This window comes from Trichinella spiralis (genome assembly GCF_000181795.1).
Source record: "Trichinella spiralis strain ISS 195 chromosome Unknown Scfld9, whole genome shotgun sequence".
NCBI lineage: Eukaryota > Metazoa > Nematoda > Enoplea > Trichinellida > Trichinellidae > Trichinella > Trichinella spiralis.
Window position 1 is genome coordinate 977984 of NW_003526948.1, and position 25785 is coordinate 1003768.

The following is a 25785-nucleotide window of genomic DNA, read 5'->3' on the forward strand; positions in this document are numbered from 1 at the left end:
GACATACACAACAGCTCTTTGCTCAGCGAACTGTTTTCCACAATACCTAGGTGACTATTTTTATCAGAACAGCAAAAGTTGTGATACTATTTACCTTATTGTTTGATGTGATTAAAATGGAATTTATTTTCAGTTGGTACGAAGGCGAAAACAGTTTGATTTTCGACTTAATTGTCGATCGTTATCCAACGAATGACAAATTATTTGCTAATATGAAAACTGGGAAAGCAATGATTGCTTCGTGCAGATTACAGAAATTTCTATATCGTAAAGATTTTGATTTGAAACTTCCGTACCTAATACCAACGGCTGGACAGCAAACAGTTTTCCAAACACGTCACAGGTAATGTTGTTCACAATTTTTAAAAGGCCATTGAAGAAGATGATGTTTTTTTGGTTTATACTGCAGACCAAGACTTTGGCTCATTGCCATTGCGCAACCACTGACCAATCGTCGAATGCAGAAAGAAATCAGATTGCTTGCAAATCATTCTCCGTTGGATATTCTTGTACTTTCAACATGTTCCCTACTTCACATACGCAAACATTGTTCCCTTCGTGGTCATTTGGTATCATACCCCGAAATTTTGCAGGTCAAACATTTACAAAAATTTTTTTTGTACTTTGACTTGATAATATTTTAGCAGGTCCATTTTTGCCTTATATTCGGTGATTCGTTGTTGGCAATGATTGAGTTGAGTTATTCACTAATGACAGGATGCATCCCCATTATTGTTGGTAATAATTGCGTACTGCCTTTTGAAGAACTTATCGACTGGTCTCGGTGAGCATTGTTCAATCTTATTAACATAATTTTTACTTTGTTTATATAGATGCTCATTACGCATTGCTAATGAACATTTACATCTGGTAATCAAGAAGTTGAAAGAGAATTATCCACCGAAACGAATTGAGATTCTACGTAATTATGGTCAGTGGATTTGGAAGAATCATTTTGCATCTTTTGAAACAGTAATGCTCAGCGTATTCAGTGCACTTGAGCGGCGTTTATTCTCTCTACCTCCATTTTTGTGGACAGCAAGGAATTTAATTCTTGACAAAGTTAGTTTATACTTGTATTTCTCAAACTGTATGTTTGTTTATTTGTCATTTTTTTAAAGTCAAGCAGGCTGCTCGATAATCAACCATTGTTATTTTTAAATCGAAAGACTGTGTCAAATGGATTTACTAGTCTAATATTAAGTCGTGGTCAACAAGCGCAGCTGCTCAATATTCTCACTGTGCTAGCTCAGGTTTCCTTTTGTAAGCATGTGATTGTCTCTTGGTCAGGTGGTTTGCCAACATTTTCCAAAGGTAAATTTATTTTTAAGCACTTTTTTGACGAAATTACTTTTGAAAGCAGTTTTTATTACATGATTTCAGTTTTAAAAGTCATAAAATGTAATTGAATTCATCATCGTTAATATATACTTTGTATTATGAAATTTAAAGGAACTGAAGGACGATAAGATTAAAAGGAATGAAGAATGGAAAGATTTTGTTTTTTTGTTATTAACGAATGAATTATGCTTTTTATAATTGTTCTTAAAAATCTGTTGTTACAGTACGACAGTTTACTGTAATATTTTTTTGGTATTTCTAAACAATATTAGAAAGGTGAAACGCCAGTTGTCTGCCAGGAAAAAAATGTTGTAAAAAGAGATAATTAATTATAAACCTGTAACTGTACAAAAAAAGTTAATTTTTTTCAGTATATGATGTTCACTATAGGTAATTACTGTTATATACATAAATAAACAGGAAAAAAGATCATAAACAAAATTTCCATTACAATTCGCAATGCTTTACATGTTTTAGAATGGTACACATTACTGAATAGTTTAAAAGTAACGTTTTTGTTCAGCGAAGAAGGCCACTTCAGGTAAAACTTGCAGCTGGTGTACTTGTATCGTTACACTGTAATTTTATTCAGAATTCCCAATGCAAAAAAAATTCACGAAGAAGCAGTACTACTAATAGATGAGTGTGACTGCATAACAGCTTCAGGAATTGAAGCTGCTTTCAACGTGGGAAGATTTTCTTAACAAAACTGCATAATCAAAAATCCTTTTTTCATATTTAAGGTTTGGCAACAGTCTCCTTCACAGCTGGTCATCCTGGAAGAATATGCTGGTAGCAAGGTTAGCATCAGTTCCGGTGCAATATTTCACAAAGTTTGTTGCTGTTTTTCTTTAAATTTCGTATAACAATGCAGCAGTGTTTTCTTTTCTTTCAGTTTTATACTTATGTAGCAAACAAGCTGAAATCATCAACTGCTAATGCATGCGAAAAAGCAATTTTCGAGATGCTGATTGCTCAGGCAACGAAATTTCCAATTCTCAAAGTGATTCATAACCAAATTGAAACAACTGCTTGTTTTCATTTTATACCTTGAACATATTTAGGTCGATGTTGGGCAGTTTCGAAATCATCTTGTTGACAAATGTTTTTCAAATGGAATACAAGCTTTCTGTTCCTCGCTGATGATGCAATATGTTAATCACATAAATGAATCTGATTTTTATGCCTATGCGGTAAATAACAAATAAAATCCAATCTAAAATGTTTTATTAATCACTTGACTAGATTTCAATACGGACCTTAAGGAAATTCTCATACTGATAACTTTAAATACCACAAAATTACTGCATCAAATTTTGGTTTAGTGTAATGAAATCTAAGCGTTAGCTTTAGACGATTCTGCAACTGGATCAGGTTTGCTAGACAAACCAGTTAACAGCATTTTGATTTTCGCAATTGCCTTTGCCGGATCCAATCCCTAAAACAAACCGAAAAAGAAAAAATACAATCGTAATTCACAGGAAACAATAACAAACCTTCGGACAAGCTTTAGTGCAATTTAAGATGGTGTGACAACGGAACGCAGAGAATGCATCGTGAATTTTCTCTAAACGTTCTTTGCAAAAATGATCACGAGAATCAATCATCCAACGATAAGCTTGCAACAAGATTGCTGGACCCAAATACTTATCTTGATTCCACCAATAAGATGGGCATGAAGTTGAACAACATGCGCAAAGAATGCATTCATACAAGCCATCCTGTAAACCCTCGTATTAAAAAGAAAATAACAACGACGAAGATTATATCTCACCAAGCGACTTCGTTCTTCCGGTGTCTGAAACAGTTGCTTCTCACCGTAAACGTATTTTTCCTTGCGCTTCAACCATGGATCAATAGACCGATACTGCTGATAGAATAAGCTCATATCCTAAAACAAAATCATACAAACACATATATGCATACAACAACAAAAGCAAGTCGTACCGGAACCAAGTCTTTGATAACGTACATATGTGGTAATGGATAAATTTTAGCTGGCTTGTTTAAGTTGGTGTCAATTTTGCTGAAACACAGAAGGTGCTTGAATATGATAAAGTTAAAATATTATACGAACAAACCAAATGCAAGCAAGCGTATTTTCACCGTTAATGTTCATTGCACATGATCCGCATATACCTAAATTACATTTTCAATATGCCAACAGCAAGCAATGCACGAATTAAAGTGAAAACCTTCACGACAAGAACGGCGAAAAGTCAACGTTGCATCTTGCTCGTTTTTGATCTTGATCAATGCATCCAAAATCATAGGGCCACAATTAAGCAAGTCAACATTGTAAGTTTGCAAATACGGCTTTGAATTAGGCTTTTCAGGATCATAACGATAAATCTGAAATTGTTTCATACCGGCGGTAGTCGAGCCATAACGAGCACCCTAAACATTAAATTTATTTAAATTTTTCAGAAAAACTCACAACATCGCTTACCATCAAACACAACGTATTGTAATACTTTGGAACAGATATTACATTAAACGTGCGAATCATTGCGAAATCAATCTAAAAAAAGAAAAATAACGCAGTGCTTCACTAAAAAATAATTTTTTCATGTAATATTCAAACAAAATTTAATCATATAACTCTCAAAAGAATCGCGGGCACAAAACACATCAACACTACCCACAACGTGCCAACACCGCAAAACAATGCATTACGGTATCCCACGTTATTAAAATGATCAAGTTCATTTCACAGTTTTGAAATTAAAAATATAGTGATAAAGATCTTAAATATATAAAAAAGTAAATTATCTTTATTTTTATTAAAAATTAAAGGAAGGTTTAATATTTTAATGAATAAAAAAGAATTAGGCAACAGCATTTTTCAACGTTAATTAAAAATTTTCATTGGCCATTCAGCACACAATCTGATTGGTTAGTCTTGTTCGGCCAACAGTTTTTAAATTTCAATAATGAAAAAAATTAATTTTAACACATAAATATTAACTGTTTACTTTAATATTTTAAATTACATTACATTTTAAAAATGCTGTTACCACATTTACTGTAACTTTTCAAAAAGCAATTCATTTTGAAATGCCAAACACTGATAACCAATGCTAAGAGTATTCGGAAATAAATTTCTAGCAAAAAGTTCAAGACATTTCGGATTCGTTTTCAAATAAGAAGCAAAAACTTTGAAAAGTGGTGGTTTGTGAGAGGCGACAGCATTGGGAACAGCAACAAGAATTCTCTTCACAGGAATATCAAACGATGAATTTTTATTTTTGGTCGCAAGTAGAATATTTTCAAATGGCAATTTATAATCATGCCAAAATGGTCGAACAAATTCTCCATAACGGGTAACCTATAAATATGATAAAATTAGTAGAAACAAACAATTTTCTAAATACGGACCTTCAACCAATGCCACAATCCGATAAACTGCAAGTTCCATTGATTAAGAAGCACATTTTTTGCAAACTTTAGCAAACGATCGTTATTGGTCATCCATAAAACTACGATTCCATTGTCAGAAAGCAACGAATCTATTGTTAACTTGCACAATTCTGACTCATCTATCGTTTCGTAGCTAAACTAAAACAAGCTAACGCTTTCTAAGTATAACACGCTGAAATATCTATTTACCACCGCTTTCGACGAACTCCTCGATTGGACCATGGAGGATCAATGACAATAAAATCAAATTTTTCGTTTGCTATAAAAAGTTTTTGCAATTTTTCTTTAAATAAAAAAATTAACATACAAAAATAAAACTTAAATATACGTACCTTCGTTTAGTAATTTCACACTAGTGAAAACATCACCAGTGATAAACTGTGCTTTAGGTGGAATAATATAGAGTTGGTTAGCGTGAGAAATGGATGCAAAACGTTCACTTTCATTGTAATACAAAATTGGATAAAACACAGCTTCATCAAATTTCGACTCTTTCACTTCGACACGTCTAATATCTGTGAAACATGCATCTATGCATTTGAAGCTTGGTGGCAATGTTGGAAGCGACTTAACGTATGCTGTGGCGATTGAGCGCGCATTTGCATTGTTATTTTTGACAGTTAACGTTGAAAGATGCAAAAAAAAGCCACAATGAAAGCCACTGGAAATTATTAATGATCCAAATGTTTTTACATGTTCAATGTATTCATTGCAAGTTGAAGAAACTGCTTTATGAACGTGCTTTCGAGCTTTCACTCGTCTTTTGCCACCACGTTCCAATTTTTCAAATTCTGTTTGCATTAAAAAAGGTTCATTTATAAAAAACAAATCTCTTTTATATCGATATCTTAAAATAATAAAGTAAACAATTATGAAAAGAATTAAAAAGGCATAAAATTTATGTACTTTGCATCAGCATATAGTTCATCATAGAACTGTAATTCATCAATGATGTAGCCTGAGTCGTTACTGAAGATTATAGACATTATAAAATATGTTTAGTGAAAAGTCAGAAAAAATTTTAATTTATCATTTATTCAAATGAAGTTCAACACATCTTCACGTTACAGAGTTTTATGATAATCAGGTACATTCAACTCTGAAAAAGAAAAGTTTTTCAACTGTTCATATGATGCACAAATGTACATATGTGCATAAATATATGATGAAAAAATTCCAATTATTTGATCCAATTATTTTCCATTTTATTATTATTATATACAGTAGCGTTGATAAGGGGGAATGGAGAGAGAAGACTTGGGCGGCTTCCGCCCCTCCGTTGGGAAAAATTCTATGCAACTCTCACTATGTCCAACCCCTGGATCCCAAATAAATCTTCTGGATACTGTATCCGCCCCCTATAAATTAAACGTATCAACGCCCCTAATTATATATATATATATATATATATATATATATATATATATGCCACCAGTCTAAAATGCATAATATATTTGCCATACGTAAGATAAAGAAATTATAGTGAAATAAAGAGAGCACAACATCATGCGTAAATTTCTTTAAGCATTTACCACGACAACAATAAAAAGGCTATTAATAAGAAGTACAGTATGCATAAAGTTATTTAATTATCGTAATTTAAGAGAGACTTTAATAGAATTTTTAAAAATAAATCATTAAAACTTAATATAAATCATCTTATGGATAACTTATTAACAAATCTACTTAGCTTTTTACACTTGAAAAATTGTCTACATATTTATTGATTTAGATACTTATTTATTTACATACAGGGAGAAAAACAAATGTGCTAAAATCTGTGTAATAATGCATTCTAACAAGGACTTGCACTTGGTACAAATAGTTTTATGCTGTTGATTAATTTTCCTTTTGTATACTGTATTATACTGAATGTCAAAAATAGCAAGTTATGCATTATATTAATTGAATTTTTTCTTAAAATTCTATGTTACTTTATAATTGTTACTCTTTTGAATGCAATTGTTGAGATTTTACCTCTTTGTTAAACAGTTAAAACCTGCATTTTTAAATAATGCTGTAATTTTTAACGTATAAATACTTCTTAATAAAAATTTTGACATGGTATGAAATTTTTGTTTCGTTTTTGTTTTTCATAAGCTACTTTCTAACAACATTGTTCAGGGGATAGTTACTTTTCAAATGGTTCTTACTCTTATTGCGGCAACTGTTTTGCAGAAAATAGTGGCACGATGGTCTTTTGGGAAATATATTCTCAGTGGAAAGTAATGATTTAATGAATTAACAACGAATTGAATACATTTTTAAAATACAGGTATTATCGTTTCCTTCCTCCATCAGAAGAAGAATTGCTACGTCTTTCTGGTAAAACATCATCTCCTAGCAAAAGTCAAAGGCGCAAAACGTAAAAGAAATGCCATTATTTCTTTTGAAAGTTTAATTAATGTGTAAAAAATAACTTTAAGCTTTCATGGAGATAGTCGTCAGCATTCTGATTCAAATATTCGAATTTCAAAGCATGATTTAGACTTGCGATTGCGATTTAGTCGTATTCAACACCTTGATTTACTAAATTTGCCTTTTTATTCTGAGTTTGATTGGCTACTTAATGTTACTTTTGTAACAGTTTCAGTATTTTGCATCAGCAGCTTATATGAATTGCTTTTTCCTGTCAAGGCAGCCAGCGATTGTAAAATATCCATCATTTGGTATTTTATATTGGCTACTTTATGCTTGTATGTATACGGCGTTTTCAAGTGCAAAATTTGGCACAGGCTCTGTTGTTTCTTAGAAGTAACATGACTCGAATTACGGCTGTTTATTTTAAGCAGAATAACAGCTCAGGTGAACGTTCAGTGTGCATTTGCATTGGTGCATTATCATTTCTAATTACGATGATTCTTTTGGTGTTCAATCCAATTCTTCTCGATGTAGGAATTGATGAGTGTAAGTAAAAACATTTGCTTGTGTAATCCAAGGTTATATTGCTTTTAGTTGAGAAATGAAAGTTAATAAACAGTCAATGCCTTGCATTAATTGTAATATATCCGTTTATGTTCATTGGTATATAGTTTTTCTTTTTTCAGCTTTTCGAAACTTTTCGTTGGCATCTGAAAAATTATTCTCAGACCAAGGAATCACTTTACAGTAAACAATTTTGTTATATATATATATATGTGTGTGTGTGTGTGTGTGTGTGTGTGTGTATGTATGTATTTATGTATATATATAGAACAAGTCGATCTCCTGCACTGCTTTACTGCACACTTTCGGCATTTTTTGCATTTCTATCAGCATTACTATCGTTTCCATCATTTCGTTTTGCTCGCATGTATGTCGATGCGTCAAGAATGGTGCATTCTGTCCGTCAAAAGTGAGAACCATTTTTCAAAACGAAATTGTCTTTTCATAACTATCACAATTGCTCATTCTTTGCTTTTTTTACCTGCACAGTTTCAGAGCTTCATTGGGATTGGCAGTGATTAGTCCAATATGTTGTTTGCTATGGTTGAAACCATTGGCCGATGTGTTGCGAAAAGCTTCACCAGTTACCATATCGTGAGTTGCTTGTTTCACAGTTCTGTTTGTAAATTTTGAAACTTTTCACGTTACTTTATTAAATAAATATATTTCATTCAGATTTTTTGAAATAAATTTCGATTGCTTACGAATCATTGTAACAATTATTGCCATATTAACGCGCGTTGCTGTGGCCAAGCCATGCTTGCAAGCTTATTTAAATCTAGCTGATCGACGAAAAGATCTTTGGCGTCAGGAGGTTGGTAAACTTACTGTGGGTGAAATTCGTCACACTGTAAGTATTTCATCTGTGATTAAGGACTTTTACTTTAAAATGTTTTTTAAATTAAGATATCGTCGATTTATTCATACTTTGCTGTGGTGGCAATCCAATTCTACGCACCGTTGTTGTTCCAATTTAGCGTATGCTGTTTGCTCAAAGAGCTCGGTTGGTTATTGCCTATTTGAAAAAAATTTTCATTTTTAAATTTTTTGTACATAAGTCACTTCATTCTTTGAAAATTGCAGGCAACTATTCATGCTTCACCACGTCATACTGCAACAGCAGTGCAGTACCTTACATCAAAAAATCTACCCTGTTTGAAAACAAATTTTGGCATTTGTCCCACATGAGTAACATTTTCAACGAAACCGTGAATTGTGGCTTATGGAACTTTGTCCTCTTCATTACTTGTTTGAACCAACTGGCGCTGCCATTGATCGCCATACTTGGTGCCAACTTTGCTTACGAATGAGTTTTGTCGGTTGGTGTTTCTTTGCAACGCATCACAATTCGAATATCTGTGCATTACTGCAATTATATTTGATTTGCATTATTATTGATATTGTAATATATATATACAACGTATATGTATGTATGTGTGCATATAATTTATTTATTTCACATTCATTTAAAATAAGGTTTTTTTACTAATAAAAACAATAAGAAAAACAGTATAATAAAATGAATTCTGTCACTTAGGTGTTTTTTTCATTTCTGTCAGGTTTGAACAACTGCTATTGCACGCACATCACAGTGGCGAGCAAGATGAAGTAATGATTCGTTAAGGCATTATCAATCAAATCTGAAGAAGAAAAAGAACAGCCAAACATAACTGGATTTAACACATCAATAACTATCCTCTTTTCAAATAATATACGTATTTATCAAAACAACACACTGCAGCAAAGTTATCAGCAACGTACTTACTGCAATGTACTTTCTTCAAATAAGCAATATTTTCAAGAAATTTTTACAAAAAGTGCGGCGTCTCCTGGCCAGTTAACATTCGAAACATAGATGTTCGCATTGTTTTCATATGTATCTAAAAAAATCAATACCATAATGCAGTACTACAAACGTAATATATCATTGTAGCAAGTACTTCGCCTACAGCTGTGGCCAACATGGTTACCACTTTTTCATGTGGAACAGCCACTGCACTTTGACCATTGATCTCAATAATGCGATGGCCAACACGTATACCACCCCTTTCAGCGATGCCACCCCGAAGCAAACTACAAATCTAAAGTAAAAAAATTTTTTTTCATCCATAAAATAATAATGTATATCATTAAACCAACCAATACATTAAACCGCATTCTCTCAACTGGATACAGAAATAAAAAAAATCTTTCCATATATGTATACTTACGTGTGACTTACTTATGCATTACTCTATGTGCCACTTTTCAGTCCTATCTTTCACGTTAAAGAAGACAATAAACAAACATGTTAAAACTTAAAAGTTATACATTACATTTAAAGTTTCAATTACATTGTTTATTAATTAACATTTTTCAACAGCATAGAAAAAAAAAGAACAAACGCGACAACACCAATCTCATTAATATATTTTTTTGATTTTACAATTTACATTAAATTTTTAATCAACATTATAATTTACATAAACTGCATTTTCACTACCATTATTAGATTTCAAAATTATAAGAAAAATAAAATAATAAAAAAAAAACAATCACACTTACTACACCATTTTGCACGCTAAAACCAAGCTGATATTTCGTGTCCGGACGTTTGATACGAACTTCTACAACTGGTGGCGTTTGAACAATGGTAATTTTGACGGCTGTCAGTGAACGAGCATCCTTGATATGATTCTGGCATATGTTCAAAGGCAAACCGACAAACGAGATTCCATTCAACGCGATGATGTGGTCTCCGATGTTAATCTTTTTACATCTAGCTGCTGCACCTTCTGGCAACATGTTCGCAATCACCACCGTCGGCAACATGCTTCCCCATCCGGACTCAACAACTGCTACACCCAAAGGCTCGTCTTTCCGTTTCGGTATAACAATCTATTTATAATAAAATATACATTTTACATACAGCATACAACCCCTGCAATAAGAAGAATCCTAATTACATCTTTCTGAGTCTCTCTGTTAGAAAACATTTCCAACTCATCGCAATAAATTTCTTGGGAATTCAAAACTTGCTGGTAATCAAGCTCTTTGACATAAGTCGGATCGTCAATTCCTCGAGAACGCAAAAATTCCATATATGCAACTTGAAAAGCTTGACCAATCGACTGAGCTATAAACTGCGCCTTAAAAGAACGAATAAACAAAATCGATCCAAATTAATGCTCATCCCCTAACCTCTTCCGATTCGAACACATGACAAATCATCTTCGGCACTGCTAGAATACCATGTGAAGCAGTTGATGTAGAGGAATGCGAAACACGTCTGGCCATTAAAACAACCAAATCGCCAATATCAGCAATGTAACTGAAATAACAATCAAAATAATAATAGTTTTCGGTGTTTCGGAGTACCTGATTGTCCGCAAGCCGTGATCCATCATAATATCCTGAAAAAACGACATCAAACCGACAGAAATACACAAAGAAATATACAAAAATATGAATGCAAAAATCGAATCACTATTGTTAAGAATGTTAGTTGCCAAAATATGAAACAGCTGCATGCCTTTCCATATTAATGAAAAGAAAGAAATATCTTCAACTTTAAAATACTGCAATAAAAATAATCATGAGGAACAGCAAGCAATAAGAACAATCATTATTATTAATATTACTAAACACAGATTTTAAAAGTAAAATTAAAAACTAAAAAAAATAAGAGTCAATCATTAGCATTTGCCATTAGAAAAATAAGCTCAAGTCAGCATAAAAAATACAGGACAATCATGCCATAATATGCACCATAGGCAAAGGTTAGCAAGCAGGAGAATACAAAATGAACCTACCTGACGCACGTCTGTCTCGGACACCCTCTAAAATTACAATCATCATCAGATTTGTTACAATGTAACACAAAACCGTCAACTTAAAAACTGTAAAAAAAAAGAGAAGTTCCAACACAAAAAAACAAAATGAGAATAAGCAATTAACCATAAAAAGTTCGTTTTCCTTTGTTGATTTTAATGAGCAAAAAATAAATATATAAAAACGAAAAAATATCTCCAATTTAAATAACATTAGATGAGGAGCAGTGTAAAAAGCGCATACACATCAAAATGTGTTCCCTTCACTGGTTAAAGTAGTAAATTAACTTCGCAAATATCTCTAAATAGCATTTACAGCAGATATTATTTTTTTTGAAGCAAAAGATAAATGTTCACTATCAACTGTGTTCTTGTAAAACAAGCAGTAAACAGTAAGTATTGAAAAAAAAATAAAGACAGTATGAATGCCAAAAGTTTTCCTTCCAATATCAGCCAGCATTCAATTCTGACAAATTTTAAAATAAAATACTTTTGCATACATTTTCTCAAATTAAAAAACCATGAATGACGAAAAACCTTTTGTTATCTGCACAACTTTTCTGCTTGTCAGAAGCAAATAATTAAACTGACAATAGATACTTCAAAAATGATTGCAAAAAAATGTCCTGTGAAGTATTATTTGAAAAAAATGAATGAAAAACATTCCTTCATCAAATACTAAAAATACCCAAAATAATTGCAGTTTCTTTATAAATATTCATCTACTTAATTACATAAAAGCAGAAATCATTAAGACAGCGTGATCAGATAATTAATTTCCTTCTCTTCAAAAACTAAACAGACAATTGCCAAAAATATATACAAAGAAGCCATGCCCACAAAAGAAAATTTTAAGCAGAATAGCTTAATACACAGTACGAAAAGTAAAGCAGACAGGCCGAGAATATGAAGCTGTTAAATGAACTCGCTCAATTTTTAATTATCTAGCAAAAAGCAGCAATGCAACCAAGGTATAATAAGCATGCTCATTGCAGTCGTGAGTGTAAAAAAACAACGCTTCTCATTAATCATTCCCTGAAATTATTAAACTAAAAATTATAATTTGAATGAAACAAAAAACCAATAATTCACTGATCAATGATAGAAGAAACAAAAAAGAAATCAAAACAACAACAAGCATACCTGCATGTCAGTATTAAGCACCATAATTTTCTCCGTGGAAATGAATAAATCGACATCAGTTGCCGGCTGTGATTCACCATCTGGGGCCTTAATAATTAAGCAAAACATGAAAAGACAAATAAAAAGCAAATAAATAAACATTACTGCTCACCTTAATACAAGAAACCGCTTCCTGTGCTTGAAGCATCCGAGAAGCTTTAGTTGTCGGGCCCTCACTTACGATTTGTGTTGAACCGAGATATCTAGCCCGAAACAGGACACCTTCGATCAGCACTGCAGGCTCATGAACAATCACTAAAATATAAATGAGCCGCAACAATAATTATATATATATATAGCATTTCAGTCGCTATTTTTGTGTGAACAGTGAAAACAAAAAGAAAATCAGAAAATATTATCGCTTATCACTAGTGATCAACACGGAGTACAAATCAATTCGAAGCGCGTTCACAACATAATACAGTAGCGCTAATATAAAACAAACCAAAAAATTAAAATTAATAATAATATCGTGCAAGAAAAGCAACAGTAAAAACTTGTAAAATCAAACCTGCCTCATAAAGCACAGATCGTAATTCTAAACTACGTATGAACACAACTGTAAAAACATCATTCTTAACAACAGTAAAGCTATATAAAGTATTAATTTAAAATATATTTATAAAGTATAGTTTGAGTTTTCTATTATAATATTATATTTATATATTTAAAAACGGAGATCTAAAAACATAAAATGAGAAATATACTGAATTAAAAGAACTGTCAATTTTTCATAAATATACTTTAATCACCATACACTCATGTAGGGTATTTTCATTTGTTTAACTAGAAATAACATTCTATAAAACGCGCATTTGTTATGAATTATTATCCAACTTTTTCATTGAAAAGTTATAAAAAGAGCAATGCAACAAATTAATTTCAATGATTCTGCAACAACATTCTGTAATATAATATATTACATTAACATTTAATAATTTATATGAACTATAAAAAAATAACCAATACAAGAGATAAAATATTTTTTAACAAATAAAAAGTCGAATAGTACAAACAAAATTGTCCAGATATAGACAATAAAATTCAAATAAAAAAGTTCAAAAAACATCCTGTTTTCTAGTTACCATTTTAATCATAGCTAAAAGAGATACTTTCAAACTAGCCAAATTTTAAAACTTCAAATTTTCATACTTAAGTATTGGTTTTAAAAATGTCAAAAAAATACAAACTGAATCACTATGACAGTAATGACATCATGTGCTTCTTCCTTCAATAAAATAAAATAAAATAAACTCAATGCCGGCATCTCATTTCACACAAAATTGAAATTTTTGAGAATTCTGCAATTAATAATTTCAAATAATAAAAAAATGCATCGCAAAACAAACCACCATGTTCATTTTAAACATTTACAATAATCATTAAAAAGAAGAAAACGACAATATTTCTTAAAAATAGCATTGTGCATGACAAAACTCAACAATTATCAACAAGTGAGCAACAAAATAAGGCTTTTAAAATAGTTTATATAAGTAATATAACCAAAAATTACGCTGAAATCATGCTTACATAAAAATATTTTGTACATCTGTGCATTAATATTTTATATATGTGCATTAATATCTTCACAATAAATGATTAAATTATGATGTTAGTCAAATAACAGCTTATAGGTATAATATCAAAGTACTGCGGCACTACAAAAGAAAAAGAGCAAAATTCAAAATGTCATCTCCATTTAAGATTAATATAATATCAAGCTGCATGCTCAAGTTTTGTAAATCAAATAGAATTTCACTTTCTACATAAAAATAAACTATTAAATGTAAAATAGAATAAACAATTTCTCACTTGTATAAAGAAGAATAAAATTTTGCAATATAGCAGAACACAGACAGAACTAGCAGCTAAGCAGCGATATACCATGCAACATCAATCAACCCTCCAATCCAACTTACCAATCATTAGAACAGCATTAGAATTCGGACTCCGGCAGCGCACAAATAATACATTTCATTTTTACCATTATCAAATAAACATTTAAAAATAAAACATTTTACACCAAACAGAAACCATCATATGCTAACATAGAATATGTCAAAAAAAGGTGCGTCAGTATGATAAATGTCACCTTAATTAAAATCCTTATAACTCAGCTTTCATTGATATGCAAACAAATGTTTCATTTAAAAAATACTGTTTAACATCAACAAGGCAATGGTTTTTGAAAATTCCATTTTTTCGTTCAACTTGATATATGCAATTATATGACCAACACCTTCTATTCACATACAAGTATCTTACAAAATCAGTTATACACACAGCAATTATAAATTCATATCAACAGTAATATTTGTCATATAAATTTTGAGATTTTATCAGTTACATCACGTCACATCACAAAATTCGCGACAATTTTACGCAATTTTTTAAACTGCCACTTAATATCAAAATTACAAACAACTTTCAACTCTTCAAATGAAATCCACTAAACGTGTTTATCATTTTCAGCGCTACATAATTACAACAAGCTATATTATGTAGTATTAACCTTGCTGGTAATTAAAATGACATCACTTTCAATAATAAAATAAAACTAGAAAAAAATTCAACGCACTTTCTTTCTTCTTTTTCGATTTCTTCTAAAACGAAAGGAAACACTGCAACACTATCGTGGCGACAAAACTGAAGTCATCTACCAAAACTTACCTGATTACAAGGAGCAGGGACAGAACTTTTGCTATCATTATTTTGGACTTTCAACAGCTGATCCGTTTCCCCTTCAGTATCATCATTTTCTTCTTAAAAATTTCAGATTACGATTATAAAAATGCTCAACCACACTCCATTATTGCTGTTTCACAGTTTACACAAATATCACATACATTACAATAATTTCCATTATCATTATTACATCACTAATTTACACACACGCATATTATATATATTTATATTTATATGCATAAAAACATCATCCTTCTTGTAAATTATTTTCACACGGAAACATCCAATTTATTGAAAATATAATTTTTATACATACCTAAAATATGTTTAGGCATAGTTGGCGAAGACTGTGATCGATGCAACGCTTCTTTGCATTCCTTCTGCTGACGTTCTAAATTTTGTCGACGTCGAAAAGATGACCTGAAATTTTATATTCTTACAAAAAGAGATTAGAAAATAATAATTACCTGAGAACCCAAACGTGATCTTCACTATTCACAGTGCTAAATTCACTTATATCCGACTGTTCTACTGTTTCACTTATATGATTTTCGCAGTGACAGTCCGATGGAACCTGCTCAGTAGCAGAAACCAAAGACAGCCTTTCTACGGGTGCACCATTATTATGTAATGGCTAAAATAAATAAAGCTTTGAAAAAAGCACCTAGTGTTGTTAAAATTAAAAACATCTAACTTACTTTCGCATCAGCTGACGATGCCCTTAACAGAGCAGCATATTCTTCCAGCTGCTTTGCCAATTCCAACGAATTTTTCGCTGGCGCCAAAGGCAATAAATGTAATGGCGGCACAGTCACTGCAGGTACACCAACTGAAAAAGCTGAAAATGAAAAAACAAAATAATAAATATCGAAAACTGGCAGAAACATTTCCATTTCAAACGGCTTAAACTGTATGTAATATTGATAGATGTACTTGGACATTTTAAACCACCGCTGAGTTGATGATCAACGTGTCGAGTTGTATTATCCATATCTGATTCAACTTTCTTATTTATTTTCAATCCTTCCTCAGAAGAACTTGCAGCGAGTTCGTTCAATGTACGCCCTTTTCCATTTGGAGATTCTGCAGCAAGAGCAGCATAGTTCGAACATTTCCTGGAGCTCCAGTTTATCTAATAAACATATGTAAAATTAATAATAAACAACCGTAAGTAACACGTTTTACAGAAAACAAATAAACTTTTTAAACATCTACGATTGTTTAAAAACTCAAACACTGATTTTCATTCTACTGATCAAATTAAAAATCATGACTGAAATATCAAATTTCCAGCCCTAAATCGATCAGACGCTAAGAAAAATTTTTAATTTTAAAATATTCCACGTATGCAACATTAGAACCAGATTACATTTAAAATTGATTTAAAATATATTGGATGCAACACACTTTCAGCACCGTGATATACTTGAATGTCATTTATAGTACTGTATAAAATGAGAAAGTTAACTTCTTTTTCAAATTCGGTAGAAATCTCCTACTATCCTTGCATGGGTGAAAAATTCAATCAACTGATAATCAGTTAGAAAAAGCTGACATAGCACATAATAAAACCGCTGTCAGAAAATCAATAACCATAAATTTGATCTATCACACCTTGGAAGCGACGAGACTAGCGTTAGTTTTGGTGATATTGGTCAATTGCTGTTGCAGTTCCTCCATTTTGCGGTCAATCAAATCTGCTGACACGTTCAAAGGTCTGTCTTTATCTTCTGGCAGTTTGTCAGAACTGCTTTCTTTCTGAAACAGCTATTCAATGTAAACAACATACTGATACATGCTGCTAGAGTAAAATTTCTTAACGCAAAAATGGTTGTTTAAGTAAATAAAAACTACAATTTCTATCTTAACACATACAGACACTTCCTCTTCGACACTGTTTGCTTCATCAAGACTGGGGAGCGATTGGCACCGATGCGAGACATCTTAATGAGACAAAGTTAATCAAATAAAGGTCGCAAATTCTGGAATATACGTACTTTCTGTCGACACCTGAAATAAATGCACACCATCAGTCAGCAAAAAATTATTCTCTCAAAACTGAATCTAATTAACAAAATGAAAACATAACCAAGTAAAAATTACTTCGGGCATGTGTTGGGGTATTTCAGCTAAAGCACTTCGTGATGAACGACGTTGTTCACATTTATATATATTGGAAAGTTGGTTAGCAAAATGGCAATCGATAAGCTCAGGTTGTATAGGACTAGTTGCGTCATACGCAAGTGATTCATGGCCGAACACAGGCTGCAATCTTCGCCTTGGGCTGGTTGCTTTACTTTGTGTAGGCGTAGCGGCAGCGTCACAGTACATTTTCAATCGGTTAAAATAAGTGAGCAAGTCTTCTTCATTAAATTGTGGATAAGAATACTGTTCACCAGTGACCACCGTTGTCTCTGCACTACCATTAGTCGTTGTAGAAAAACCTTGAGGAAGATGAAGTGTCAGATGATGGTCATTAACCGGCGCCATTAAAGTTGGCGTTGTTTCCGAAGATTCTGGAGATGAAGACGCTCTACATTCACATGCATCCATTTCCGCCATTTTCACAAAGCTAATGACGATGCAACTAATCGTCTATACTGCATAACAGAACTCTGCTGTTACATGTGCGTAGCAGGCGTCGTTCGGTATTGGAACTGCCTAACTGCAATGAATCACACAATTGTAACGCTTCGTTAAGTGAACGCAAAAAAAATACCGTATGACAATAAAGAAAAGTAAGACCAAACTATGCTATGTATTCTTATTTACTCAATAAATGCGTATTAATCTAGTTATTATTGAATTGTAAATATTCTGCAATGACATTTTTATTAATAATTTTATTATTTTTAATGAATAATTATTTTTGAATTTAACGTAAAGAAAATTAACGATGAAAAAGCAATTTAATGCGGGCTGCAGGCCCTAACAAGGCTGCAATTGTTTAAAACTGCAGAATTATAATGGTTTGGCAAAACTGATTCTCTTGTTTTTGTTTGCATAAAGTGATGAAAGTATACAATTTAATGTTGCTATTAAAAGATGTGATTTGCTAATAATTGACTTTTCTAATTGTAGCTAATCGCATCTTTAAATTGATGCTTATTCTAGAAACTTCATTCTAAAATTGGATATTTTCATAATTTTCTTTAATAGATCATTAGTCTTATTTTTCATGTATGTGCGAAAAACACACTGAATTCTTTATTATAATTGATCGATAATGAATAAAGCTGAAAGAGCAAAAAAGATGCTGAAGCGTCGAATAAAAATTGTCCAGTATTGAACATATGCTGAAATAAAGCAGCAGACCATCTGCAACAGCAGCAGGCACAACAAATGTTATGTGTCTATATTGCCATTACAATATTTGCTAAAGCAAATTACATTTTGCATATTAAGCCATATTTGAATAATATTCATATTATATATATTGTGTAAAAAGCAGTAAGAAAGAAATTTTGAAAAGCACTTTAGAAATAAATAAATATAAAATGTTATTTCCTTAAAAATACCGACATTGGGAAGCTTAACAACAAAATGATTGTTGTCATTTTGAAAATTTATTTATTTTGGTTACAGTTAGTTTAAAACGAAACGAAATATCAGTCTCCCATCATGAAACGCAAACTGACTCAAGTTTCATGATTTGAACTGATTAACAGATTGAACATCTCTTTTGTCATTGAATTCAAATCGTATTGATGAGACCATTTCCAGTCTGCACGTGCCAGACTATCATCAAGTGATTCAGGCCACGAATCAGCTGAAAAGTATATTCACTAGATTTTTAAATTGACTGCATGAAATTAGAATGAAAATTATTCAAAATCAAACATTTTACCTATACTTTGGCGTAGTGGACAAATTTTATATTCAATTTTGAAATGTGGAATATATTTGCGAATAGCTTCTGCAATTTCAGATGGTGTAAATGACATTGCAGAAATATTATATGTCCGAGCCCGTAATTTTTTATCTGGAACGTTTATAAACTGAAAAAAAATTATACAAATTTGTTTAATCTCCATTCTCAATTCAATTTCAAATAATTTTATAAAATTGTACTTTTACTATTGACTGAAGGCAATCATCAATATACATCATCGGAAGACGCGTGTCAGCTCTTAGATAGCACTGATATTGACCTTTTTCAATTGCGTCATGAAATATTTGAACGGCATAATCTATGACAAAATTTTAGATGCAAATTTAAAACAAAATTAATAAATATTACTTGGATGCGTTCATTTTTAATTAATTTTCTTCTTTATTTTAAATAAGAAAAGTATAATCGACATTATTTATTTGAGAAAAAGATTTTCCATATATATATATATGTATATGCATGTGTATATATTACATTATCTTGTCTTATCTTCCATTTTATTTCATTTCATTTTAAGATTTTTCAGAAACTAATAATCAGTTACATTAATAAATGTTTACCAGTTGTTCCACCTCCAGGTGTTGTGTCAGCAGAAATAATTCCCGGCAGTCGCAAGCAACGAAAATCAAGCCCAAATCGTGTGTAATAATACTAAAAGAATTTGCACATTTGCAGCTAATTAAATAGCAAAAAGCATTAAAGGCATTCTAAACATTTATACTTCACCAAGAAGCTCTGCGTAAACTTTCGAAACTCCGTAAATAGTATTTGGTCGCTGAATAGTCAAATCAGGAGTGTTTACTTTTGGTGTTGTAGATCCAAATGCGCCAATAGTGCTTGGCACAAATAACATAGCATTGAATATTCTAATTTAAATGATTTCATTCAATACATTAAACAGTTGCATTTTCATTATTTTTGATTCACCTGGCAACTTCAAGTACATTAGCCAAACCTTGAACATTTATATCCATAGCTTTTTGCATATTTGATTCAGCAACATGTGACAACAACGAAGAAAAGTGAATAATTTGATCAATTCCATAATTTACAACAATACTTTTCAATAACGATAAATCAGTTATATCCAAATACGTATATGGACCTGAAAAATCTTACTGATATCAATTTAAATTTTTCTTTTTTAATAAATAGAGATATTTCATAATTTACTTAATTTGTCCTCCATTGCTTTTGGTGGTTTTACTATATCTGACATGATTACATTTTCTTTACCAACTAATGTTCTAAAATAATAATAATGAATTACAAATGATATGAAAAATTATATTTTCAATCTGCGTTAAATTCTACTTGCCTGAGTAGCTTTCCCAAACCTTGACCAAGCTGACCTAAAGCTCCAGTTATAAGTATTTTTTTTTCAACAGAATCATTAGTAGGTTTGTTCATTATTTTACAAATAGTAGAGTTAGTGGAAAATTTAGCTGCATAAATTATGGGTGAAATAGCAACGTAGCGAAGTATCATCATGATGAAGCAATAGCTGAAACCTGCTTGTTAAATTTTCTTTTTAAAAATGAAGAAAAGGATTTACAAAATGACAAATAAGATGATTATAAAGAACTTCGCTCACTGTAAGTCACAATGTAGGCTGAATAATCTTTGACTAAATAGAATTTAATATTTATTTATTTAAGGAACCAGTGAACAACATCTTTCGTTCTATTTACATGCAACGGGCAACAGTAATTCGCTCTTAGACAGTCTCTACATCTTGCAATCTTATAAACATTTCATGAATTCTAAACTGAAACATATGTACTTAAATGAAGAAAACTTTACTATTAAAAAATGTTATTTGCATATTTGTGTTCTAAATATATATACAGATAATGGCGTCATTTTATTGTATGTAAACGTTTTGGGAAGGAATTGGAATAATTTCTTGCTTAAACAGAGAGAAGCAGTACATCAGAATTTCAAAAAACCACTTACATCAAAGAAAATTTGAAATTATTATTATTTTAAAATATCTATTACTGCATATTTTTCTTGTTGAAAATGTCCACTTAATGCATGTCATCATCATATTTATGCTGAAATTTTATCGAGATAACTTTTAGCTGCTAAAAAGATGTAATTTTATCGAAATTATTATAATAATAAATATGCAATGCTTTGCTTCAAAAATATTTCACAAATGTTATCTTTTCTATTTCAAATTATGTATGCTGCTGTCGGTGGAATAAATAACTTTTGCAGAAAATTTGCTTTTCTTCTTTTCAACTTTGATTGAACAGGATGAGCACAATTTCAATGCATGTTTCAATGCATTGCATTGGACTTCAATTATTATATTCATTAAAAATAGCTTAGAATATATTCTGTTTGTCTGTTTGTTATTATAAGAAAAAAGGGAAAAAACCTTCACATAAGAGAATTTTCTCATTGAATATATAAACCCATGAAAAGAACCTAGATAAAAGAAAGTCAAGGAATGCGCGCGTGTGGGTGTGTGTATTTGAAACAGAAATCCAACTGCTTGTACTGAATAATAAATGTTCAACATTAAGAATCTGAATTGCTTGTGAAATAAAAAACAAGAATGAAGTTTGAAACAAAGAAATAAAAAGTATAGAAATATTGCAAGCTCGCGTAAAGGTAAATTGTTAAACAGACTAGCATGCGGCAAAAAAATTGAAAAAATTACTTTCTGAAGCTGCACAATATAATCAAGACCATCATACATATATGTATATATATGATAAGTGTGTGTGTGTGTGTGTGTGTGCGTGTTTAGTTGAATATCAGCGATTGAATGAACAAATCATAAATATATTCAATTTCGCATGATGTTGAATTTTACAACAGGCTAAATGTGAAAATAAATATGAAAAAACCGAAGCTGATATGTCGATCTGCACATTAAAAAGAAGTAGAACACTTGGTGACTTTCAATGATGCCTCTTATATTTATGTGGAAAAGAAAGAAAAAAGAAAATGCAATATGATGCTGCCGTTGTTTTCTTTCAACTCATTATATCAAAGTTTTGAAGCTGCAGATGAAGATGATTCTGACGTGCCTGCAACTTTGCCGTCATTTTTGTTCGATGTCATCGGCTGCGGTATAAGATGCGGCAATGATTGCGAAGCATGAGGGGACTGCATTGGCGGAAAATGGCGTTCCAAATATTTCAACGACTCACCAATGTATGAAAGTACTGCAGACAGAGCAGAACAAATTGCCGGCGAGCCGAATCCATGAGTCAAAAGGGAAAAATGAGTCAAATGACGTTGAATATTCGGTTCAAGTATTGGTGGATCACGCGAATTGCACAGCGGACTTCGATCTTGATTCAACAATGTTATAAATTCCTTCAACACTTGCCTAAACAGCACAGCATTTCCACGTTACGCAATAATCTTCCATTTGTTTTTTTAATATGCTTCCCATTTAGCTGTTGTTATTTGCAAAAAAAACAAAAGCAAAAAAAATGCCTACTTTGTTGCAATTAATAAATCCTTGCGACGTTGCATCTCTCTCAGATCACCAGAACACTGAGTTCGACACAAATATTCACCAACTTGTCGCGATGGAAATTCTGTCTCACAAGCGTAACCAAAATCTCGAGCCAAATGTATAGCTTCACCTGTAATGTGAAAAGTTGTACAATGAAAATGTACAAAAAATTCAAATGCCTTTTCAAACAATTATGCAAACAATGATGTTCTCTTTCAGTGAAAAGAAAAAAAAGACAAAGGCAAAAATTACCTTCCACAAGAGATGTGAGCAAAGTCACATTAGCAGCTTTACGTCGACCAGCCGGTAAATTTAAGCCAATTTTTTCCAAACTTTCTCGCAGTGATTTTCCACCATTTTTCGACTTTGCCCTTCAAATAATGTCATCAACAGTTGCAAATTCAAGTAAGCTATTTGCAGCCTCATTAATTACACAATTACAATTTCCACTGTCAAAAAATGTGTCTACATAGATCATCTGATTTAACAATTAATAAAATTAGCAAACGACGACAAAAGAAAAAACATTTCATTATAGCAATTATTTGGTTAGAAAGGGAAAATTTGTTAAATACAATATGGTAATAATTACATATATATATATATATATATATATATGTACAAGTGCAATATACTACGTCATATAACTGTAATGTAGAATGCATTAACTTTTGTTAATATAAAGAATTTACTGAAGGTAAAATTACTGTTTTTTTATCAATCCCGCATTTACTTGGTATAAAATCCACCACTTTCAAATTACAGCAATCCAATATAGTAAATGCATTGATTATTTTATTTGGATTTATCAAATAATATACACACAGAATTAAGTAAAAAAGCAATCTTTTGATATTATTATCAGTGCCTATTTAATTCAAAGCTCATTCAGCTATCTAAATATTATTTTCAATCATTATTAATAATGAAAAATAAAATTTTAATCCCAGAAACCACAAAATGATATGTGATGCAAAATATACCTTCGCAAAATGCCACCCAAAAGTGATGCGTTCAGGCACTCGGGTGGCGACAGACGTCGTTGTATTTCCCCAACGGTCACTTTGTATTTAGATGTTGAACTGAGCAGACTTAGTCGACCTGGTACTGAACAAAATATATCCATCGGTGACGTTGCTGTTGCATTCGGCAAACCGTACCCGTTTGCCTCATGTTTTGGCCGAATCACAGCTACGAAATAATGAACAAATAAGCCTTCTCAACAAACAACATCAATTAACGCATACATGCATTATTAAAAGTATATTTTTGTACAAATAATGCTTCAAAAAATGTTAACATGAAAATCTTTCTCTTTTCCTTTTAAAGATAATTGCAATAATTAAAGTGAAATTATCTGAAATCATAAGTCAGTATAAAAATAATTATGTAACACTATTTGAAATGAATACTTGAACAGTTTCATAAAATATTTCAATTATATAGTAAGTATTAATTAAGTTTTTTTTTAAATTTTTACCATAAATACCGTTGGGGTAATCAGTTGTAGAATTATTTCATGTTTAAGAGTCTGTTTAACCAACAACTTTTACTATTCGTAGTCAGGATATTTTGTTTAATTATTTTTGAAAAATGATCATTGTCACTAAAAGCATGCGCATGTATTGAAATTTTCAAATCAATAAGTATAATCTGCAATGAATTTTCTCTCAAATGTGCCTGCCTCTCAAAGATTGAAGAGCTCATAGCTAAGTCAGAGCAGTTTAGATAAAGCTATTCAAAGTGAATAGGAAGTTATTATGCTAAGAAGTGTAATCAATGCTTGCAATCTGTGCAGTGCTACTAGTTAGCTGAGCTGACCAATCGTCAGTCAGACCAACAATAGCAATTTTACTGTGGGCGTGTTTTTGCCAAAAATTGGGTCAGCTTCAACGAGCGTAAATTCCAGTTCTTAATTGGGAAACTACCAATTGGCGTTTTGCAAAAAGCCTGAACTAGGTAAAAATAAGAACCAAAAAATTGTACACTTTTACCTGTACGTATGACACCAGTTTGTTCTGCGAGAACGTTCTGACTGCAGCATTCCTGCAAATTGACAATATTAAGAAGAAAGCAGAGAAAAGAAAATTTGCAAAAATGCAAAAAAAATTGACATCATTCACCATTTCATGTGCTGAATCAGCGGTATTTTGTGTCAACTGAAGCAAAGTGTCTTGCGCAGCAGCTGGATGTAGAAGAGCTCGATAATCTGCTGCCGCTGCAGCGGCCGCAGCAGCAGCAGCAGCACGACTTCCATAAGAGGGCATATCAGGCAAACGTGCATGAAGGTCGTCAGCACGTTGAAATCCAGCATACTATATATATATATATATATATATACATTGTTTTTTTTAATTAATTAATTTGAAAAGTAATAAAATCATTTCACCTGAGATGGTTGTAGAGGACTGAGATGCGCATATGGATCAGCGGCATTGACAGCCGATGCAAAATCTGCAGGGGTACTGTATGGTGGTGGAAAATATGGTGGTTGAAAATTTGCCAATGGAACATGTGTAAGACGTGCGTTGGGAAATGTTGAACACGCTGATGTGACATTCAAATCACGTCGTTCCTAAGTGAAATAAATGAATAATAATTTCTCCAACAAGAAAATATACTTATATAATATGATAAAGAAAAAAAACTTTTACGTTAAAGTTTAAAAAAGAGAAAAAAAAAAGAATTTGAAATTTAAAAAAAGAAGAAAAAAATTCAATGCCGATGATTGTGTGCGGATGTATTTTACCTCCATTAAACGCACACAATGGCGTATAGTATATAATATGAAACGTTAAGACTAATAATGATAATGATAATAATAATAATATGGTGATGGTGATGGTGGTAGTGGTGGTGGTGGTGGTATGAAGCGTTTTGTGAACAAAAATGGCCAAAAGGCAAGCCCGGGGTCAGTGTGCAGCTGCAATAGTAGCTCCAAGCGACAATGAGAACGAAAAAGGACCGATGGCACTGCTGTGAGCGAGAGAACTTTTATTTTACCACTGACGATGCTGTCGAAAATGCGATATCACTTAGAGCGATGCCCG

The 25785-nt window shown here is 31.9% G+C and overlaps 7 protein-coding genes across 7 annotated transcripts; 1 reads left to right on the forward strand and 6 right to left on the reverse strand.

Moving 5' to 3' along the window:
• Positions 1-1545: 1545 nt before the first annotated feature.
• Positions 1546-4759, reverse strand: Tsp_09576 (succinate dehydrogenase [ubiquinone] iron-sulfur subunit (IP)). The gene is made up of 12 exons (XM_003371285.1): positions 4727-4759; positions 4499-4669; positions 3791-3862; positions 3537-3738; positions 3419-3480; positions 3268-3384; positions 2954-3232; positions 2731-2779; positions 2391-2480; positions 1959-2040; positions 1853-1917; positions 1546-1577 (listed from the first exon to the last, which is right to left on the reverse strand). Exons 1-12 carry the CDS (start codon positions 4757-4759, stop codon positions 1546-1548), a joined length of 1254 nt encoding a protein of 417 aa, XP_003371333.1.
• A 121-nt stretch (positions 4760-4880) lies between these two features.
• On the reverse strand, positions 4881-5747 carry Tsp_09575 (conserved hypothetical protein). The gene is made up of 4 exons (XM_003371286.1): positions 5668-5747; positions 5094-5608; positions 4951-5044; positions 4881-4899 (listed from the first exon to the last, which is right to left on the reverse strand). Exons 1-4 carry the CDS (start codon positions 5745-5747, stop codon positions 4881-4883), a joined length of 708 nt encoding a protein of 235 aa, XP_003371334.1.
• A 1156-nt stretch (positions 5748-6903) lies between these two features.
• Positions 6904-8996, forward strand: Tsp_09574 (putative transmembrane protein 161B). The gene is made up of 9 exons (XM_003371287.1): positions 6904-6986; positions 7037-7126; positions 7188-7353; positions 7551-7668; positions 7809-7869; positions 8182-8280; positions 8362-8536; positions 8593-8689; positions 8770-8996. Exons 1-9 carry the CDS (start codon positions 6904-6906, stop codon positions 8994-8996), a joined length of 1116 nt encoding a protein of 371 aa, XP_003371335.1.
• A 498-nt stretch (positions 8997-9494) lies between these two features.
• Positions 9495-17924, reverse strand: Tsp_09573 (putative protein lin-10). The gene is made up of 21 exons (XM_003371288.1): positions 17466-17924; positions 17360-17372; positions 17238-17305; positions 16977-17120; positions 16296-16494; positions 16061-16200; positions 15830-15996; positions 15679-15782; positions 15348-15439; positions 13868-13905; positions 13189-13268; positions 13047-13106; positions 12790-12932; positions 12639-12725; positions 12512-12530; positions 11478-11556; positions 10867-10996; positions 10632-10814; positions 10231-10563; positions 9603-9767; positions 9495-9566 (listed from the first exon to the last, which is right to left on the reverse strand). Exons 1-21 carry the CDS (start codon positions 17922-17924, stop codon positions 9495-9497), a joined length of 2775 nt encoding a protein of 924 aa, XP_003371336.1.
• A 1076-nt stretch (positions 17925-19000) lies between these two features.
• Positions 19001-21964, reverse strand: Tsp_09572 (putative epimerase/reductase). Its single transcript, XM_003371289.1, has 11 exons — positions 21926-21964; positions 21641-21791; positions 21470-21558; positions 20569-20606; positions 20428-20501; positions 20182-20359; positions 19976-20120; positions 19815-19905; positions 19440-19552; positions 19210-19360; positions 19001-19131 (listed from the first exon to the last, which is right to left on the reverse strand). The coding sequence occupies exons 1-11, from the start codon at positions 21962-21964 to the stop codon at positions 19001-19003; spliced, it is 1200 nt and encodes a 399-aa protein (XP_003371337.1).
• A 293-nt stretch (positions 21965-22257) lies between these two features.
• Positions 22258-23980, reverse strand: Tsp_09571 (transcription factor AP-2 beta). The gene is made up of 5 exons (XM_003371290.1): positions 23977-23980; positions 23719-23926; positions 22988-23106; positions 22718-22865; positions 22258-22558 (listed from the first exon to the last, which is right to left on the reverse strand). The coding sequence occupies exons 1-5, from the start codon at positions 23978-23980 to the stop codon at positions 22258-22260; spliced, it is 780 nt and encodes a 259-aa protein (XP_003371338.1).
• Positions 23981-24586: 606 nt separating this feature from the next.
• Positions 24587-25490, reverse strand: Tsp_09570 (transcription factor AP-2 beta). Its single transcript, XM_003371291.1, has 5 exons — positions 25485-25490; positions 25125-25310; positions 24859-25050; positions 24730-24781; positions 24587-24690 (listed from the first exon to the last, which is right to left on the reverse strand). The coding sequence occupies exons 1-5, from the start codon at positions 25488-25490 to the stop codon at positions 24587-24589; spliced, it is 540 nt and encodes a 179-aa protein (XP_003371339.1).
• Positions 25491-25785: the final 295 nt, after the last annotated feature.